We start from the raw sequence: 20,842 nt of genomic DNA on the forward strand, positions 1-20,842 counted from the left end.
ATTTGGGGATGGGAGAACAACGTGCTCTGGTTTGATGGCATTTCTTTAAACCAATCAGAATCGTCATGGGCGGTGCTAAACTCCGCCAGAGCCGCTGCAAAATAGTTGTGGGAGAGAAAACCGAAAATGCATGCATCCGCCGGAATTTCCTGCGAAGAATCCATACCAACGGGTTTGGTTCAGTGGGGTTTTAGACCCAGTTTTATCCAATTATTATTAACACACTTTTTAATGTATTTGTCACTGTTATCGATTGTCAATAATATACAGTACTTTTGCAGATTTGAATGCCATACACACAGCATTAAGTACCCCTTGTAATACATTTGTGACAGTTTTTTAGGTAAAACTCGTTTGGTAAAAACAACATGTTTCAGCCACCATATAAAAATGACACAGACACTGGCTAAAAACATCTGATCTGTTCTGAATAAACCTAAAATAATAAACCTTAACCTTAAAGACCCTATGATTCATTGCCATATTTCCTTTCATGCTTATACAGCATGTGATTAATTAATTGGTTTCATACATTAGTCACTACAAATGCTTGAAGATAGAACAACTGGGTTTGAGTTATGAGGTGCTGAAATGCAAAAACAAATCAGAATAAAAGCACCATTAACACCATCAACATTGTTTAAGAGCGCCATTTGTCAGAAAACCTCAAAGTGAAGCGTAGTAACCCGATTCCCATGCAGGTCAAACTACTGTATCTGGATAAGCTCTGTGGTCAAATGAACTTGTTCTGAAAAAACTGATTATAAGTGCAGAGAAATGATGAGGGTGAATTCTACTCAGCATGTAATAGATGATCGCAGGGGACAATGATTATTTGAGAAATGAAGGACAAACATACTTACTTTAGGCAGCTGTAAAAAAGTTTAAATAAAAAGAAAAAAAAGAAAAGAAACACTGAGTGCTTCAAGATTTGCTGAGGAGCAGAGTTGGCAGCCGGCTGGGAAACGCTGCTGGCTTCCAGTAAGCGTGAGCACGTGGCACTCTGTTGACCTCAAACTGTGTGGTTAAACTATCACATTTAGTGCTCAAACCTGACACAAACAAGTTTTAAACTGCTCTACACATATACCACACACACACACACACACATACACACACACACACACTACAGCACCTATTGCTTTCTTGCCGTGAGTTCGATGAAAAGCCAGTTGGCGTAGCATAAAGTCTGGAAACAGGGTCAGCTAGTGGGTCTCTCCAAAGGTAACCAAAAACACCCACCGGCACCTAAAGCTCACTGAAATGGAGGGTTACACTTTATGTATTTTAAACTTTACGTAGTTTCCTGAAACTTACAAGAATTACTTCGCCAAGCCAAAACAAAGTATGGCACACAACCCCTGTAACACCGCAACATGAAGCCCACACTAAGTCTACACAGTCATACAACATAAAGGAAATAATGTGTTCATAAGTGAGCTTCAGATGGGCTGGTCGTTGGATTTTTGTCAAACATTAGGAAAGTATTCTTGCTGCTTTTTGTCTTAAAAAAACAAAAAACACACGACAAAACACAGCTGAGATCACTGGTTGAATTTCAGCCAGCCAATCCATCAATTTTAATTTGTCACATGAAATCAAACAAGGTGCAATTCTAGTGAAATGTAGTCCCATCAGCTCCTTCAGCTTCAAGGCTTTATCAAAAAGAAGAAAGTGGCTGCCAGATCAGCGGTTGGATTGCACTGGCACTTCAGGATCCATCCAAGTCTCGGCCAAAGAACAACACAACTGGAAAAACCAACAAAGACACGAGTCATGAATTTAAACCCAGAATGTGGAAGGTGCACAGCCAGTGTCAGCTGCTGACTCATGAATAGTCATTCATATTTTAATATTACATTTCAACATTTTTGAGAGTTACCGTATGTGACTGATATGAGTTTGCTGATTCAGTGAACTCTACCCCCCCTGAGATTATTTGACCTACTGTGGACTGTACACTTTGATAGACACAACCCACACACATTTAATGACACACACATATCAATTGGACTCTCTTTTCTGGAGAAACAATACACTTCCAGGCAAATGCTTTTAACCAGATAGGGAAATCTTTTATCTACTTCTACACAGAACTCAAACTTATTTCACTTTTTAAAGGGAAACTCTCCATTAGAAATAGGTTTAAACATGTAGGCAACAATAAGTTTATTTAAAAATCCATATATCTGTGTCTGATTGGATGTTGTTTGACAGGTCATCTCGTGTGGTTAGGTTTTTCCTATAGTTGCTTGGGTATTATATAACAGAGGAGATCAAAGTTACTAATTAGCAGCTGATTTCATGGGAACTTGCTGGTGTACATGATTCTGCTTAAAAACCTTTGAAATGAGCCCACTACAGTACATACTGTATTTTTGTGTGGGATTTAACAGTCAGCAGTGTGACTAATTCCTAATCTGGAGCTGTCCGCATCGCTGTCCCCAACTGGACTAAACACATGGCCATGCTGCACTAAGAGAACATAAGAGTCAAATAGATCAGATAATGTTATTATAAGATGACATAATGTGACTCAAACAGAAGTCATAATAAAGCCAAGGTTTTTTTTTCTCTGATTTTTTATATTGCTGTATGTCTTGAACAGGCTGCCCTTGCAGAACAGGTTTTACAATTGGTCTCACCTGATTAAACAAAGGTTAATTAAAATTAAATTGAAAAAATTAACAATAAACAATATAGTTAAACCAACAAGTTCTCATCTTTTTATTAATTATTGTGCATGTTGACATCGCCACAATCTTCATTCCATGACGGTGCTGTCTCATCTCGTCATTATTATGAAATTATAACTAAAAAAACAGTTACATTAAAAGCATGAATAATTAGTATTTTTCACACAGAGAAACCCATTTTTTGTTACACAGCAGTGGTATTGTCTTCCAAATATGCATATAAATCACCGGCATTCCTGGTTTATTTACACAAAAGTATGTTGAACAACAGTACACAGTGGCCTCCATGTTTAGTTCTGTACGCCATTGTGCTGCGTGTAACGTCTTATGTGCACGTGGGTCACCCATGGGTGTGTCAGCGGCCTGCGTGTAATGCGTGCAATGTCTTTTGTGCATGCAGATTGGACAACTGAAATCCAGACCTACTCACAGAGACACCTGCCAGAACCGGAGAACCGGAGGGTCGCCAGTTCAAGTACGGATCGGTAGCTGGTGAGATGCCACTTCATCTCCTGGGCACTGCTAGGTGCCCATGAGCAAGGCACCCAACCCCCCCAACTGCTCAGCATGCTGTTCCAGCACTGGCAGCCCACTCTGAAATCTCTCCATTTGTGCATGATCAGGTCCTGAGCATGTGTGTGTATTTCATGCCTGTGTGTATTGATCACTAACAAACACAGTGTGAATTGTGATTTCCCCACTGGGGATCAATAAACAGTATAAATTAAATTAAATCATAAAGGAATTATGCTTAGGGAACCAACATGGCTTGTGCCCTCATGGCACCGTTTGGGTCTGCCACCACAAAGGACAGGAGCAGACTACTGATAGTTAGGACTGCAGAAAAGATCATCGGTGCCAAGCTGCCCTCCGTTCACGATTTCTACACTTCCAGAGTCAGGAACCATCACTGCAGACCCATCTCACCCTGGACACAACCTGTTCCAGCTTCTCCCCTCTGGGGGGCGCTACAGAGCACTGCACGCCAAAACTAACAGACTCAGGAACAGTTTATTTCTACAAGCCATCTCTCTGATGAACAGCTGACCTCTGACTCACAGTGTCAGGTTCAATTCCTGAGCAATAACCCAGCAACACTGTCTCTGACAGCACCTGTTTACTGGTTCCACTTATTATTCATTCATCATTCTCTATTTCAGAGCTGTTCATACTCTTCATATTGTAACATGATACCTGTATAATAACATAATACTTATTTATTACAGCATACTTTGCACTATGCTCCATAATTAAAATAATAACTATCATAATTATAATTTACTCCTGCATACTTTGCATTCTTCATTCTACTATTGTATCAACCTGTCTTGTTTCTGTTTGTGCATTTATTGTTAGTTTTGTATGAGTAAGCATATTGTGAGCAATAATCCAAAGCAAAATTCCTTGTGTCCTCATACCTGGCATATTCTGATTCAGATTTTGATTTAAAAAAAATATTTGGAACAATTAAAGTTTTATTGAAAAGCTAATGCTAAAGCTAAACTGGATTGCTGGTTAAAATGTGTAAGAAGAAAGTGAAGTTGTAAGAAATGTGGTAAAGTGATAACTGTTTTAATTAATATATCTTTAAAAGTTGAATGAAAGCCACTTTGCATTAAAGTTGCGGCTGTGGCTCAGTGGTAGAGCGGTTGCCTGCCAATCGGAGGGTTGGTGGTTTGATCCCCGCCCCTGCAGTCATTGTCGAAGTGTCCTTGGGCAAGACACTGAACCCCGAGTTGCCCCCGGTGCTGCGCAGCGGGGTGTGAATGTGTGTGAATGTTTATCTGATGAGCAGGTGGCACCTTGTACGGCAGCCCCGGCCACAGTGTATGAATGTGTGTGAATGGTGAAGGTTTCCTGTAGATGTAAAAGCGCTTTGAGCAGTTGTTAAGACTGGAAAAGCGCTATATAAATACAGCACATTTACATTTAAAGTTGTAGGTGTTCACGAATAATGAAAGAAAGGCTTAGACAGCCTAAACTTTAGGTGGTATGAGTGAAATGACCTCATCTTCAGCGCAGGAAGTCCTTTGAGAACTAATGATATGAAAACGTATGTGGAACATTCAAAATGTGGGCACATCAGCAATTCAAAAAAGTGGTTTGCTGTGCTATTGCGAGGAAATGTCAAGGATGTCATAGGCAGCAAATGGAGGAACATTTGGATCTGTTGTCATTTGGAAGCTCACCGAGGAACAGGTACAAGTCCTATTTCATACATGAGAACATTGGGTGAAACTAAACAAGCCCATGTTTTGATGTGTATGTGTTGTATGACAAGGACAAATTGTGGATGTGAGAGCAAGTTATAGAGAAGGGACTACGATGATTTTTTAAGGCTCTGTGCTCTAGCGATGACATCATCCACTTTATCAACGCGAGAGATTTCGCCGTAACCTAAGTGGCCTGGTGTTTTCACATGTGCGCTGGTGTGTGTGCGTCGAGCTGACATGTGTGTGTTTGGGGGGAGTGTGTGGTAGAGGGAGAAGTGAGAGAGTGGCCGCTTTGGCGCGTGTACTGACTCTAGAACAAAGTGTCTCCCCTGTGCTTTCTGACCAAGGTGAGACATACTGTATGTAGCAGTAAAGGTTAACCCTCTCCTTGATTTTGTGATGTTTCTGGAGAAGGAGAACCAGGAAACGAGTCTGGGGGAAATGCAACGCTGTCAAGCCACGGCCGAGAGGTGCACGTCAGGCTACAGGTTCCAGCAAAGATGCAGAGGGGTCTGCGGGGGTACGCCGTTGATTCGACCCAGAAGCCTAAAACGGCCTTTAGTCACACAATACACACCCATTATAAACTTCTTGAAAGGAACACTAAACTTAAACTTGATTTTGACAAAAACTGTTAAAGATACCAAACTGCTTGGATAGAACCTAGTAACTTAAGCTTTTGTGAATGGTTTAAAGTTTGATGGGTGTCTGTAGGTGAAAGTATGAAGTAGGAGTAGTATTTTGAAGTGAAAAAGGATTTGAAGCCTGCTCTCATTGACTTTCATTGTAAAAAAAAGCTTAATGTTTAAAACATTACGATGTCCCATCAGCTTTAAGAGTTGAAAATCTTGATATTTTAATGTTTTTCATTGCTCAACCCATGCAGAAGTGACCTAAGAAAAGTGAATAATAAAGAATCGGCTGCTGAATCAGCATTCACACAAATAACACAACGCACCAAACAAGGCCTCATTAATCTGATAGTACATTAGCACTAGGATCATATTGCCTCATGGACAAAGAAGGATATTGGCTGGCACTAATTTGAGGGAAACACACTGCAGATCATTTCCTATCTTCTCCATCCCTTCAGGGAAGAAGTGCATGACCTTTACACCACCTTTAGACATTTATCAGCTCCTGTCAGTTCTGCTTTGGTTCTGGCTTGTTTCCAGACTGGGATTGTTTAGTGTAATTTCAACTGAGGGTGACAGCCGACGTGGAGGAGCAGCAGGTGTTTTCTGCCGTTGTCAATTAGCACATGAGGAGACAGGGTGTACAGAACGTAACTGAGTCTGACATTTTACTTAATGAAATGTGGAAATGGACAATCAATGAGGCTTTTCCACCTTTGTGAACTGGTCTACATTCACACAAGTATTTTCGTGCTATCAATGAATGATGATGAAAAGCAGAGCAGAATACCAAGGGCTTGGTTTACAGCGCTCACCATTTTTAATCACTGGGGGACCACAGGCAGGGGAACGCATATTAATGTTAAAAAAAAAGTCATAAAGTGACATTTTCATGCCACATATCCAACAAAATAATCCTCATGTTGATAGCACAAAAGACTTGTGTGAATGTAGACCAGTTCACAAAGGTGGAAAAGCCTCATTGATTGTCCATTTCCACATTTTATTAAGTAAAATGTCAGACTCTGGTGAGAGCAAAGTGGATCAAGTGGAGGACTTGTTGCGTGCCTAACAGTGGCCCTGCTACTGTACAATCACATGTTTCAGTTGAGTTCAATTAATATATTTTGTTCCCAAATTCTGCAGGACTCTCTGACACTCTGTTTTTACATGCGTCTCTATGACATGTTTGCCTAAGCCACTGCATTGCTTGTCCAGGCTTAACTGCAATGAATTGGGGCCTAAGATTGGGTTTATTGTTTCAGTAGAGAAGCTCTCTCGGCCAGGTCTTCTTCCTGAGACCCGGATTTTTTCCCCTTCAGACTCTGTTTCTATGTGTGTCTGGTATTAGCTATTTGACACATCACCAAGATCCAGAGGCTTTTTGTAGACTTGGAAAAATCTATGTTTTCCGTAACCTTATTCCAGAGTGTTAAACCTTTGTATATTTGTCTATAAACTTTGGAGAAGCCTGATATTCTCAAGGCCATTTGCTAATGGAGGTCATGAGATGATATCACTAAACCTTGGCTGGAAAAAAAAAAAAAAGAGTGTGAGAAACTTGGTGCTCAAATTATTAACTTCCGCTTTATATGGACAACATGTGATGACAGGTCAAAGGTCATGTTTGCTGTGTAACAATAGTGTGGGCAAGAATTTACAGCTGCAATATACATTTTGACGTTACAAGATAAACGGAACACAAAATAAAATGCATAATTTAAAGATATTAAAACATACTTTAAAATACCTTGTTTAACAGGCCTCTTGTATGTCATACTTTACCTTTAACCAAATATAATTATACCATACAATCTCGAGGGACGTGTTTCGCACTTTTACTCACCAACAAGTAAAATTCACAGCAACAAGAGAAACAAGAAAGGCAAGAACATGATCCGTGGCATACAAACTGGAGCCGATTTAATAACAGGGAAAAGGAGGCAGGCTGTGTGCTTTAAAGCTGCCGAAACTAAGACATAAAGCTCATTTAAGTGTAAAAGCTCGAACAAATAGGGGTTCAACAGTCTAGTCTATTATATGTAGTGGTAAGACCGCAGCTGACGGTGTCTGTTGACTTAAATTGAATTAAGACTATTAAAAACGATAATTCTTCCATTGGAAAAAATGTGTCACAGAATAGGATCACAAAAACGGACAATTTTCTGACATTTTGAGTAACTAATGAATCCACTGAGTGAGAACAATCAGCTAATGAAGCAACTGCTAATGCAAATAACTGTTAGTACTAATACAAAACTATTTTGTAAAGTATTTTTTATGGATGGTAATGTTGTAAGATAGCGATTTATGAGCATAGGTACTCATCAAACACATACTTATTGAGGGTGGATGATTCCTTTAGAGTTGTGATTTATCAAATAGAACCTTCTCCTAGGGAAGAATATGTTTTATTACAAACAATATATAACACAACATTGATCATCTATAACACAATGTTTTCTCAAGCTCACAGGTGTGATGAATTATCTTCATCCTAAGCAACTGGATTTACACCACATTTTCTGTAAAAGCCGTAAAAAAATGGTTTAGTGTTAATAACTATGCTACAGGAGTACTACAGCTACTACATTTGATTCTTGGTCCCCTTTCGGTTTTATGTTATGTGCCTTGATTCTTTGTACCCTCATTGCATGATGGAAAAAGCAAGTTTTTATAATTTGAGATGACATATTGTATGCTTATCCAGGGCTGAGGAACAATTAGTCGTGTTTTCCACATAATAATACTGCACTGTCATGGAACTAACACAACACGTCCTTCAAGAAACACTGTACAATAGCGTCTGTTAAATCCAATCCATATATTGGTTGAACACATGACAATGATTACTTTCATTTACCATATTGACCACAAGCTTATGACTCACTTATTCTAAACAACTGAGCCCCGTCTACTTCACACTAAAGATTTCCACAATGATTGAATAAAGTAACTGAAATAAGGAAGGATAGCTATTTCCATCACTGTCACTTGCGTCATGAAAAAGTGTGTTGTCTCAGTTAGAACATCTGTTTTGGGCAAAATAACCAAATCTGCTCACACAGTCAGAGATGGTCATCACTTGAGGTAGCTGGGTGCTGAAACAGAGAGCAACAGGACGATAAAGCTCAAAGCACTTCAGAGTATCTTTTTCTCTTTCTAGCTTCATGTGCCTGACTTCACAAGAAGAGTCATTTATTATTTTCATGTGCCTTCCCCTCATTCTTCTGAGGTTTAAAAGTTCACTTTTGGAGGAAGTCATTCAGTAGACAATCTACCTCTCTAACTCAGAGATAAGTCAGATACATTTTTCCACCACTGTCTCAGTGCTCAACGACACATGAAGTGCTGGGTCTTTTGGACACGGCAGAGCTGAAAGTTCCCTATATACATTTGTCCCATCTCTACTCTGAGTCTCGACGCTGCCCTGCTCAGAGGAATAGGACGCTTGTGAGTTTCTGACCGATGAAGGTCGTGAACCTGAGACTCTATCTGCTTCATGGCAGCTTTCGTTGTACATTTCACTTCCCTCTGGCAGGTAGAGGTAGGTTTGGGAGCTGCTGGTGAAGTCTTGCAAGTTTTGAGAGACCAGGAAGTGTGAGTCCCGGTTAGAGATGGCAGAGGAGAGTGGATGAGCATCTATACAGCGGAAGTTTTCCTGTCCCTGTTGCCTCCGTGCTCCTATCTTGCAAAATAAGCACTTGCTTTTCTCAATGAGCTTGAGAAGAACAGCCTTGCGGAGCAGGATGTAGATCCAGGGGTCAAGAATGGGGTTGAAAGAGGCAAAGCGTATTGCTCGTAGATCAGGGTTTTTCTCCAACCTCAGCTCCACGGGAGTCTTATACAGCTGGTTCAAAAACACCTGAGCCTGCAAAGGAAGAAAGAAAACTAAGTAGATGGATAAATGTTTCAAAACACGCGTGAGAGTCCAGCTGTGGGTGTGTTTCTATGAGGAACATTGAGAAGCACACTAATAAAAGCATGGAGCAGCAAAAGAGAAACAGTAGGGTAAGAAAGGTAATTAAAAGCCAAATAGCATTATGTTTGAACTTGTGTTCTTTAATAATGTGTTTGTATCAACTTTTCGTGTACAAAAATTAGTATTTCCACGTAAAACAGCCGTGCGTAAAAACTGCGTAATGGATAGAAGGAATAAAGAGTAGATATTAGTGGCTAAAAAGGGGCATGAAGAAAATTGTTGAGTACAACAACTGAAATGTTTTAACTTTGCTTTCTGATCATTTACTTGGATTTGGGTAAAAATGCTTAACCAAATTCCCTTTTATTTACAAAGATAACGACATTTGTGCGTAAAATATCAGTGCGTAAAGGATAGAAATAGCTCAAAAAGATAACTTACAACAAGTGGGATGGAGCAGATAAGCACCACTGCCGAAGTGCCTATAAGAAGAATGACCATCTGAATCTCTGCACCGGCCAGACGTCCAAAGCTGCGTCCTCTCCTCTGCGGGTCCACGTTGCGCCCCTGATCGGTTCCCAAGGACATCCTGCGTACGAAGCGCCGGTGCATCCGAATCAAAGCCACGCACACCAGCACGTTACAGATAACAGTGGCGAAAATAAGAATAGAGCTGAAACCTGCATACATATAGGAGTAAGCGGCATCGCTGGTCTTGTTACTCCTCCACTCTAAAAAACACCAAGTTTGCGGGTATTGCTTCTTCACCTGTCCAAATCCGCTAATCGGCAGAGCGCAGAAAAGCGCGTTTGAGATGTAGATAGCCAAAAGAGTCAAACCCGCCAATTTTTGGTCCACATAGTCATTGTAGAAGTAAGCATGGTTTATAGCGACGTATCTCTCCACCGACATGGCACAGATGATACTGAGCCCCGCCAGAGAGAAGAAAAGCAAGGTGAATCCAAAGTACTGGCACAGTGGGTCCTCTCCGGGCCACGAGCCTTTCACATAAGTGGCGATGGTGACCGGACTGGCCAGCAGTGTGCCCAGGAGGTCCGTGACGGCCAGTCCACACACCAGCGTGTAAAACGTGGTTTCTTTCTGCTCTTTGCGAGATTTACAAAGAACCACGATGGCGATGACATTCCCAACCACCCCGAAAATGAACATAATAGACGGAATGGTCGGGACCATGGTCTTCCCCGTCATGGACTCATTAATTTGATTCATTATGTCCTTCAAATGCAGTTCAACACGAGTGAAACAACTTTTCCCTAACGCCAGTATTTCCAGTCCAGAGCAGGAGGATTATTTGTAGTTGACATTGTCAATTCCGAAAAACAAACAGTTTGCACCTTATCTTAATACTAACTTATCAAGAAGTTATCTCCCTTGAAGAGCATCATGTGGCTTCTGTGGTTAGCGACGACAAACACATCCTCTGCTACACAGACTCAGACAGAAGCACATTACACTTGCACGGACAGAGAGATAAAGACAGGCAACAGGCACCAACGACTTCATTGAAATAAGGTTCTGCCTTCAAACTTCCTGCAGGGTTCAGTCCCTCCCCTCAGTTTCACTTCACAGCCCTCAGCAGCTGTACAGTGGTGCATTTAAGGCCTTGGACATACCTATGACACAATACTTTTTTGTGAAACACTGTTTAACAGAAGTAAAAAAATGCATGAAAAAAACCCTTGAAATTCTTACAAAATGTAAATTTGTGATTTCAATGTTACCACAAGAACAAATTGATATTGTTTTTAACATTGTAATCATAGATGAGGCCTACAACCCAGAGCAATTAATGGTCATTAATGAAAAAAAATGTAGAATAACCTAAACTTAAAATAAAGTCATATTAAGAAAAACCTAAAATAATCTTAAAATAAAGTAATATTAAGACTGACCTTTGCAGATGCAAGGTAAACATTAAACATAAATAAGATCATGTAAGGCATGATATGACAGTAGATATATGATATAAAAATGTATAATAAAAAGTCTCAATAATAATCTCATAATAGGATTGATTTGCAATAAGTAAACTCATACTTATGGATAAAAATCTAATCTAATCTAATATATTCCTGGTTCACTAAATGTCATGCAGATATATAATAAAGCTATCCTGCTTAGTCTTAATGTGTCTTAGATTAAAAACCATATTTCTATGATCATTTTGAGATAAGAAAATTTTTATTAAGCCTTTAAAATGCATTCATCTAACTAACACATTTAGTAAAACACATGCAAATGACTGCAGCATAACCTAATTTGTGCCCATCATCAAAATCAGCGATGACGCCAGAGTTTCTGATTGGACGGTAGGTCTCATGACTTAAACTGCGAAACAAAACATGCAATTATTCACTCTGTGTTGCTTGGTTTCTTTATAAAAAAACTCCTAGAATCAGACATTCCTCCGTTCAGTCTATTTGGACGTGATTTCTTCCAAAGCAGGAAAAGAAAGAAGCCGAGATCTCCCATTTGTGTGAGCTGTGAGGTTCATTTAAGAAACAACAGGTGGACTAGAAAGGAAGTCTTAGTGAAAACGTATTACCTTTCTCTTAAATAGACAAGCCCCATTTAGATGGATTCTTCAGAACACCATCATACGTGTGAAAAAGCAGCAAGGGTTTGTCAAAATGGGATTTTCAACACAATTAGTACAGATCTGCATTGGTTAATATTGTGACTGCTTTCACAGAACATGTTGAACTCTGAGGAACTGAGACCCTGAGCCTGACGTCATCCCACTAGACTGACCCTGTGCTCTTGGAAAACACACTTGTTATTTTCTTTGTTGCCAATTTCTGGGATTTATTTAAGAATTGAAAAGGGGGAAACCCTGTTTTGATTATGTGCGTCGTAGCCTTGATTAAAATATTTTCTTAGGCATGCCATTGATACGTAGACATTGGCCTTGACATGTCAACCCTTTGAAACCTAGCTGTTATTTAATGCTTTTGTGAGCGTTTGACACGCTGTGTGTACGTGTAAAATAGGATTCCACACTCCTGTTGGGTTTTTCTGTACATGTGTCTCTGGTTTCAAGCCTCGCAGAATGTTCTGTGAGTAGATTTGAAAGATAAGTCTTCCTGTGAATGTGCCTTTTCCTGGATTTGTTTGTTGATGTCAGATAACCTGGCCACATTGCAGACTCGGAGCAACGACCACCAATACTGCCGAAAGAATCGATTTTCCTGTAAATAAAGTTATGCTCCGTGGAAAGACAATCACACAGCCGAGTGGGACTTTCTGTTTGTGCATTTGTTTTTTTGTTAGACTTTGTATTTTGAGGAAAGCAAAGAAAAAACTTCCAAAACACAACATTTCTTCCAGGCTTTAATTCCTGTGCCAAACAATTACTACATTGTGTCTTTGTTGGTTCTATAGACTCTTATATCCACCAAGCAGTGCCAATTGGTGGAAAACACTCCTTCATTTTTCTCATGTAATAGCTCTTAGGAATTTAAATTTATAGCTAGAACAAGAGGGACAATTGCACCAAGGGAGGGAAACTAGAATTATGTGTATGGGGCACACTGTTCTTGCTACAGTATTAAGGTGTAGTTCTGGATGATTTTCCCTGTGTCAATGTGTCTATCTTTTGGTTTAATGCTTGAGTTCAAGCCTATGATTTATCGCCTGAGATCACAGTTTGCCACGGGCCTTTTTTGTTGAGTGACTCCACAGCTACCTGCAGAGTAAAACATGATCTCTGTGAACATGTTCCAACACAGTCGGTAACTTGTGGGATGGGTCAAAGAAAAAAAAAACAGTCTTCATTCCTGGTCTATTCCGCACAATGTGTGCTGGGAGTGGGACGCGCCGCTTACTGTAAACACCCACACATTTCATAACTGACAAAACTGACTGGATAAGCACAATTTACATATTTGTAAATTAACTTGCATGCTGATGATTTAAACCTTGACACTAATACAAGCATGATATTCACTGATTGATTAGCTGTCTAGCTTCATGCTAGTCTCTCCATACAATTATAACATATGGCATATATATACTGTATATTTATATATACAGTATATATAGTATATATCATTTTTCTGAGCTCTTTCTCAAACATATTGGCTGAAAAGAATAGTTTGTTTTGAGAGATACACATTCACCTTCTTGCAGAGTCAGCTGAGAATATTAATTCCACAAGTCTGTGCAGTAAAGATGTATTTTGCTAACTTAGCTTAGCATAAAGACATAAACTAGGGAGAAGACAACACTCCTGTCTCAAAAGGATCTAAACACACCTATCAGCACCTCTAAAGTTCACGTCTCAAACATGTTGTATCTTGTTTCTTTCATCTGTACAGAAACCAAAGTCTTGGCAGGGAGCTGTTGCCAGGCAACGGCCTGGCATTGACTACAGGAAGTAGCTGGTCTGGTTTTTATGCTAGGCTAAGCTCTGGCTCCAGCTACACAATAAAAAGGAGGGGTTTTTAAATATTGGCTAATACAGGGAAGGGACATATTTTCAAAAAATGTTTGAACTACCCTTTTAAAAAATTTGGGGAAAAAACTTAAAAACTTTTATCGGGGGTTTTTTTAAGCTTTTTAAAAACGTGGGGTTTAGTAAACAAATAATGTTTTTACTTTTTTTTAAAAACCCTTTTATACGGAGCCCATTGAAAATTTTAAAACTTTTACCTGTAGCTATTTTCCCAGTATAACAGTTTACAACTGGGGTTACTAAAACCAGGGAGTTATCTCGGGGCTATTAGATTCCCATCTTTAAAGGGCCCATATTATGAAAAAAAATGTGCACGGTTTTCCCTACGACACAAGGGGGGCCCAAACCTGTACTTCTACGTACCTGCTACTCATTCAAAATGGAAAAACATTTCTACCCACCATGACCGATAAATACTTCAATGTAAACCACACTGTTAAACCATAACCCTCAAAAATAACTATTTCCCATGTCCCTTTTTCCTACAGGTATTCCAAAAATAAAAGAAGCCCCTCCAACTAATCTGCCTTGAAATTGCCGAATTTGAAAAAACCCCAGCAAACGAGGGAAAATTGTTACCTAACTACTGCGAAATTCGCCCTTTCCCAAAAAAAGATGGTAAAAAGTGGTTTGTTCACACTGTTGCTAAAAAAAAGACCAAAAACCCACAGGGTAAAACCCCGGATTTTGCACCCAAGGGTGCAGTACCCAAAAAATGGGGGGTTTTTTAAAATAAAACCAGTAAACCTTTTTTTGGGGGGGGGAACCCCCAAATACAGTTATAACCCTAAAAAGGGGCCAGAATATTAATATTTAAGAATGAGCCTATTTTGGGACGGATTTTTTTGGCTTGAAAAAAAACCTGCATTTTTGTGTTTAAATTAAAATTTTTAAAAAGAATTGGGACGTGTTTTATTCTGGAGTTTTGGTAATTTTTTAATAACATCCGTATCCCAATCTCACTCAAAAACCAAAGCTGCAGTGCAGAGAATTAAATAAAAATTTTGAACGGCACAGATTTTAAATGAACCCAACAAAAAAAAGAAAACACTTTTCTGTTTTTGAGTTTCACAGTAGACATCGATTAACCCTGTCTTTTGTTTGGCTGTTGATTCTAATCTCAAGTAATCATCTATCCAAATTTTTTTAAGAATAAGTTTTCATTTACTGCTGTTAAAAGATCAAAATTACCCCCCTCCTCTGTACATAATGAAACATGCTGTCACACAATTATGGCAGTCATAAAACCCAAGACGTTTTACCCTATTTTTTGGGACGAAAAGCCTCAAAAACAAAAGTTCATAAAGCATTTTTATCATTTTTCTTTAACATTAAACCACATCATTTTACTATTTTCCAGCACAAGGGTTTATCCTAAGGGGGTTTCCTCGTAAAACGTAAACAGCAACTTATGGGGGTTTTTTTAAAACGTGTTATCCCCGCTTTCGTTCTTAAAAAACTGTAACTTACAAACGCTGTAAAATGACCTTGGTTGCAGACTTATTGGGGTAACATAAAAAGGGACAAAAAAAAAAGCCAAAATTGGGGACATTTCGCTAATCTTTACATCCAACCCGTTATGCCATGACCCCCAGGGAAAAGCACACGGGATTTACTTGCTGATGAGAAAAATTGGCAAAATGGTGCAAAAACCAGCCACTTGCCAAAACAAACCCATGACAAAACCGACATTGCTTTTTAAATTAATGGCTTTTTTAGTTCTAACTACTGAGTTTGGGAATCAGTTTTGGACACAGTGGATGCTGTTTGTCAACCCTAGGGGCACTCATTAAATGAAAGGGGAACCTCCTACCTTGTTTACGACAACCATTTTGGAAACTCTTTTCCCAACACCAATCCCCGGGCAAGTTTTGAAATACCTTTTGGCCATTTTGTCAACTGTACCAGCAAATTTACTCTTTTATCTACTCCCCCAAAAACCCTGTTGTAAAAATTCCGGGTCGCCCCCTTTTATAGGTGTTAATTGTGATTGTTGACTTGTTAATTTAATTTTTTTCTGCAGTCACCTTACTACTCATCAAGCTAGCCATTCTATTAGCTGTCTATTGCTAATATGTTGGTAATACAACATCAAGTAGCTAACTAATAATTTACTGTTGGGGTAACTATTGATTTTAAGCATTTTATTATTTTAACTTTGGACTTTGTTTAATGGATTAGTTGCACTTCCTATGTGGACTTAAAGGAATAGTTCAACCTTTTAAGAAATCAGCTTATCCACGTTCTTGCTTACAGTTACATGAGAAGATTAATGACCAACCACTTTCATGTGTTGGGGAGGAAAATATGCAAAGCCGATTAAACTGATCAATCATAAATCTCGTTGGCTGCTTAACTGCATATTATACAACTAATAAGCCTAGCTCACAAGATCATTTCTCTTTGATGACATATCTAAACAATTGCATGTGATGCATTGTTTTCTAGATGCAATTAGTCTTATGTTCTATCTGGTTTTACAGTTAAATTCATGCTGGCAATATCTCATCAGCTATCCCCATGCTCCCATCATTTAATGTTTGGGGGAATAAGGACTATTTGTTTTGGGTGGGTGTATTTTCTTACAGGATTGATTTTTAGGATAACATTTTTATCATGGCAGTGTCGGTGTCATGACCGGAGCTACGGTGCTGCTTCCGTCATGTTCTATCCACATCATCAGCGTTGGGTCAATAATCTTTCACAAAGCTTTGTAGATCAAATATTGTGGCATTGAGTGGTCAGAGGTTGAGGGAGATACTGTCACACTGGCATCATCAAATATCCTAATAGCAGGGTCACTGGTACAGGAGCCATCTGTAATGTGGATCGATATCAGAGCATTCTTCAGGCAAATAGGTGAAACGGGGGCATCGACAGTATTTGCACCATGTCTTTGGAAGAAGTGTATTTTGTGCTGGAAAAACGGCCAAAGATCCACTTACAGACTCAACTGTGGTTTTCTTACATTTCTTACACAGCAACCGCTACATTTACATCATGTAAAAAACATCAGAAATAACATGCTATACGGTAACTGAAGTTCCTTGTATGATCATTTTTTCTCGACTAGTGATGTAAAAAGCCGTGCAGATGTTGAACAGCTCACCCGGAGACTGAAGGCAGAGGGCATTCTAAAACCGTATCTCACTCAAAACACCATGGATGTTTTCCAAGTTTGTATGCATGTGGAAACACCAGAGACACAAAATAACACCCCAAATCCTGGAAAAAATTGATTTTTGTTTTTCATTAAACGGGCTCTTTAAAGATGTTGGGAATCCTAGAGTAGTCAACAGGGATGACACTGATTATAGTAAAGTAACTGTAAAGTGTTCTGTTGGAAAGTACCAGTTTAATGGTTAATGGTTCCAATTTCAATTTTCAGTTATCACTGACTGAGAAGGGATTTTTAAATGTTTTTTACACTGCAAGTAAAGGATGCCAAAGTCTCTTATTAATTCAGAAATAAGGTGAACAAAACTATTTTAAGGATTAAGTTTGGTATTTTGTAGCAAATGAATTGAATTTAAAAACTTGTTTTCAATTGAAAAACTTTGCAGATGCTTTAATAGCTTGAAAAGGTTATCTATTAACTGATAAGGACAAAATAATGGACAAATGAATCAGACAGCAAATAAATCTAATTTCTAATTACCACAGGACGTCTGCCTACTGTTTAATTTGTGGGCAATACACTAATGTCGGGGCAGATAAAAGCCATGCATATCCTCAAACCAATCAGACAGAGAAATTAGACATTATTTGTTTTCAATCTCTTTAAAATGTTAAATATGAAGCAGCTGACCTTGATGAATGATGAAAGACTAATGAACGCGTTTCTCTGGAGCCCCGAGCAACACAAGCAGCATCATCTCATCCTGTAATCTGCTTTAGCTACAGAACAGGACAGACACAGCGGTCTCTGATAGAAATCCCACTTACGAATCAAAAATTGGAACAGAAACCTGTTGACCTAAGTTAAAATCTGGGAGGAAAGGCAGCCATGGGAAAATTGAAAACTGCGACTGAAGTGGATTAAAATGTGCAAATCAGGCATTTAGTAGAACATATTGTTCAGACTGTGTACGTACCATACCTAAAAAGATTAGATGAGGATGTGCTAGCTCAATTAAAGCTTCTTTTACCACGATGGTGCAGTGGACATGACACATGTCTTTGGTGTGGGAGATCAGGGTTCGATTCCTACTGCGTTACATCAACCAATGTGTCCTTGAGCAAGACTCTAAACCCCTAGTTGCTCCAGAGGTGTGTGACCTCTGATATACAGTGGGGCTAGAAAGTTTGGGCACCCCAGGTAAAAATTTGTAATAATGTGCATGAAGAAGCCAAGAAAAAATCTCCAAAAGGCCTCAAATGACAGATCAGACGTTCGTGTAATATGTCAAAAAAGTTAGATTTTTTTTTCCATCTTTCAAAATAACAGAAAACTAAAAAAAAGGCGTCTCCAAAAGTTTGGGCACCCTGCAGAGTTAATAACCCCCCTTTGGCAAGTATCACAGCTTGAAAACGCTTCTTGTAGCCAGCCAAGAGTCTTTCAGTTCTTGTTTGAGCTATCTTCGGCCATTCTTCCTTCCAAAAGTCTTCCATTTCTTTTATATTTCTGGGCTGTCTGTCACACACTGCTCTTTTAAGGTTTTCTACTGCTTTGTGAGGGTCAGCTATTTTCAGTTGCTGATCGTTGGGGCGAGGCCAGATGAGTCTGGGCATTTAAAACCTTGAGATTGACATCACCTGGTCTTTCCAGACGATGATTGAGAACAATCCATGACGCTGTCAGGTCTCAGCTTTCCAAAGGGGGGGGTACAAGGTATTAACTCAGCAGGGTGCCCAAACTTTTGCAGACACCATTTTTTTTGTTTTCTGTTATTTTGAAAGTGTAAATGACGGAAATAAAATCTAACTTTTTGTGACATATTACACGAATGTCTAATCTGTCATTTGATGCCTTTTGGAGATTTTTCCATCTTTTCTTGGCTTCTTTATGCACATTAATACACATTTTTACCTGGGGTGCCAACATTTTTGAGCCCCACTGTATAGCAACTGTAAGTTGCTTTGGATAACAGTGTCAGTTAAATGACATGTAATAATAATAAAAGGAATACCAGCTGAAGTGTCTTTATTCCACAAAGATGAAAACATTTTTTTCAGAAGCAGGTGTTCTGTATCCAAGCTCGACTCAACTCAACTCTTGATGTCTAATGCATTCCCTTTTCTCTTGTCAAACCACCCAGAAAACAGTTCCCCTACAAACCTACCCTCCCTCTCCACGAAAACACACACAGGTCTTTTAAAACACTTAAAAGGCTCTGGGCATCAGATGATGCGGACTGACTTTTTCCCCCCTAACCGTGTCTCACTAGATTGACTTCATCATGCTGTGTTAGCACACCTGTTGGACACTTGCTCAAACACCAAAAAACCTTCAAGCTAGAAATGGAAACACTTGTGTTACTTTTCAAGCCAGTGGGTTTCAATTTGAGTTTGAGGACGAAAAGCCGACAAAGAAAGATGAGTGGGGTGCCTGCGTAGTTCACCTGGTGGAGCAGGCGCCCATATGTAGAGCTTTAGTCCTTGATGCTGGTTTGACTCTGCACTGCGTCTCTTTGCTGCGTGTCATTCCACCTCTTTCATTTCTGAATATGTCCAATGTGAATAAAAGCCTAAAAATGCCCCCCAAAAAAATAAATAAAAGGATGAATGACTCATTTTTACTGCAGAGTCGAGGTAAATCATTGTCTATAGATTTTACGCACTCACAGCTTTATCAGCGGGAGATATGCATCACACAAAACACCAAAACAAGATATTAAACTTAAATGATAACCCTTTGTGAATGGAGAAATAACTTCATATGCAAAGAGAAATATTTTTCATAGCTAGCATTATTGCTACATATACTAGATAATATCTAATATATGCTTTTCATACAGTTTATAATGAGTAAGCTGACGTTATTTGGTCATGTTCAGCCATTTATTAGTGTTTTGTGTCTTAGGTAGGTGTTTTTCGTGAAATGCAATTTAAAAAGGACTCAATTACATACAAACAGATTAGATGCGATCTTCCATCCCACCTTCTTTAGTCTTTGATCTAAACAGGTCATACGTTTTAAATCTTTTGATATGTAAATTTCCACTTAAACAGTACAAACAGTTGAAAAAAGACAACCGGCCTTCAGAGAGTAAGCTCAATTAAGCTAGTTTAATTAATTAATAGCTGCTGATTCCAAGATCAAGTAAAGAACCTACAGACTCAATGTCAGGAGGAAATAGAAGGAACATCTCCATATGTATATGTATATGTATAGGATATTCAAAAGGGACTAAACATGAGTAATGACATTTTTTCTGAGCTGCTCTCAGGAAAGCAGTCAGTAAGGAGACTTCTTGTTTCAGCATTTTGTGCCGCTCATTCATCCCAGACTGCATACCAGGCTGATTCCCAAGACCATGTTCTGAATACTGAATAGTTGCAACATAATGTGCAATGAATGTATTATGTGCACAACCACAACAGCATTTTCTTCTCCAAAGATCTATTATCTTATCTTTCTGGGGAGACTCAACAACTCCCTTTCTATTTTCCAGTTTACGTGTGGATTTTGTTTTACCAATGAATGCTGTTTGTGTATTAGCTGATGCCTGCACTCAGGTTGATCGTTTCACCTTCTAACAAACACAGAAGTGCACTTTGTGTTTATTCTCCCAGTTATCTGGATCCACGGTGCGTGATTTAGGCTTTCCTTTGTGAACAAAAACTATTTCTGGCCATGAATGCATTTCTTTGGAATTTGGTTTTCTCTAGATTGGCTATCAGCAATTCTTCTGTGCAATACCCCTTTCAATCCCATGTCAGAAAACTCTCTCCTCTCTCTC

General features: G+C 39.1%; 1 protein-coding gene and 1 long non-coding RNA gene across 2 annotated transcripts; both read right to left on the minus strand.

The window, feature by feature from the left end:
• Positions 1 to 1,894: 1,894 nt before the first annotated feature.
• LOC116689792 (uncharacterized) lies at positions 1,895 to 18,227 on the minus strand. The gene is made up of 3 exons (XR_004332099.1): positions 18,092 to 18,227; positions 6,269 to 6,272; positions 1,895 to 1,905 (listed from the first exon to the last, which is right to left on the minus strand). It is a non-coding gene; the product is annotated as an uncharacterized LOC116689792 (long non-coding RNA).
• Positions 8,696 to 10,973, minus strand: ptger4a (prostaglandin E receptor 4 (subtype EP4) a). Its single transcript, XM_032516413.1, has 2 exons — positions 9,908 to 10,973; positions 8,696 to 9,415 (listed from the first exon to the last, which is right to left on the minus strand). The coding sequence occupies exons 1-2, from the start codon at positions 10,694 to 10,696 to the stop codon at positions 8,846 to 8,848; spliced, it is 1,359 nt and encodes a 452-aa protein (XP_032372304.1). The 5' UTR covers positions 10,697 to 10,973; the 3' UTR covers positions 8,696 to 8,845.
• Positions 18,228 to 20,842: the final 2,615 nt, after the last annotated feature.

Source organism: Etheostoma spectabile, chromosome 5 (assembly GCF_008692095.1).
Source record: "Etheostoma spectabile isolate EspeVRDwgs_2016 chromosome 5, UIUC_Espe_1.0, whole genome shotgun sequence".
NCBI lineage: Eukaryota > Metazoa > Chordata > Actinopteri > Perciformes > Percidae > Etheostoma > Etheostoma spectabile.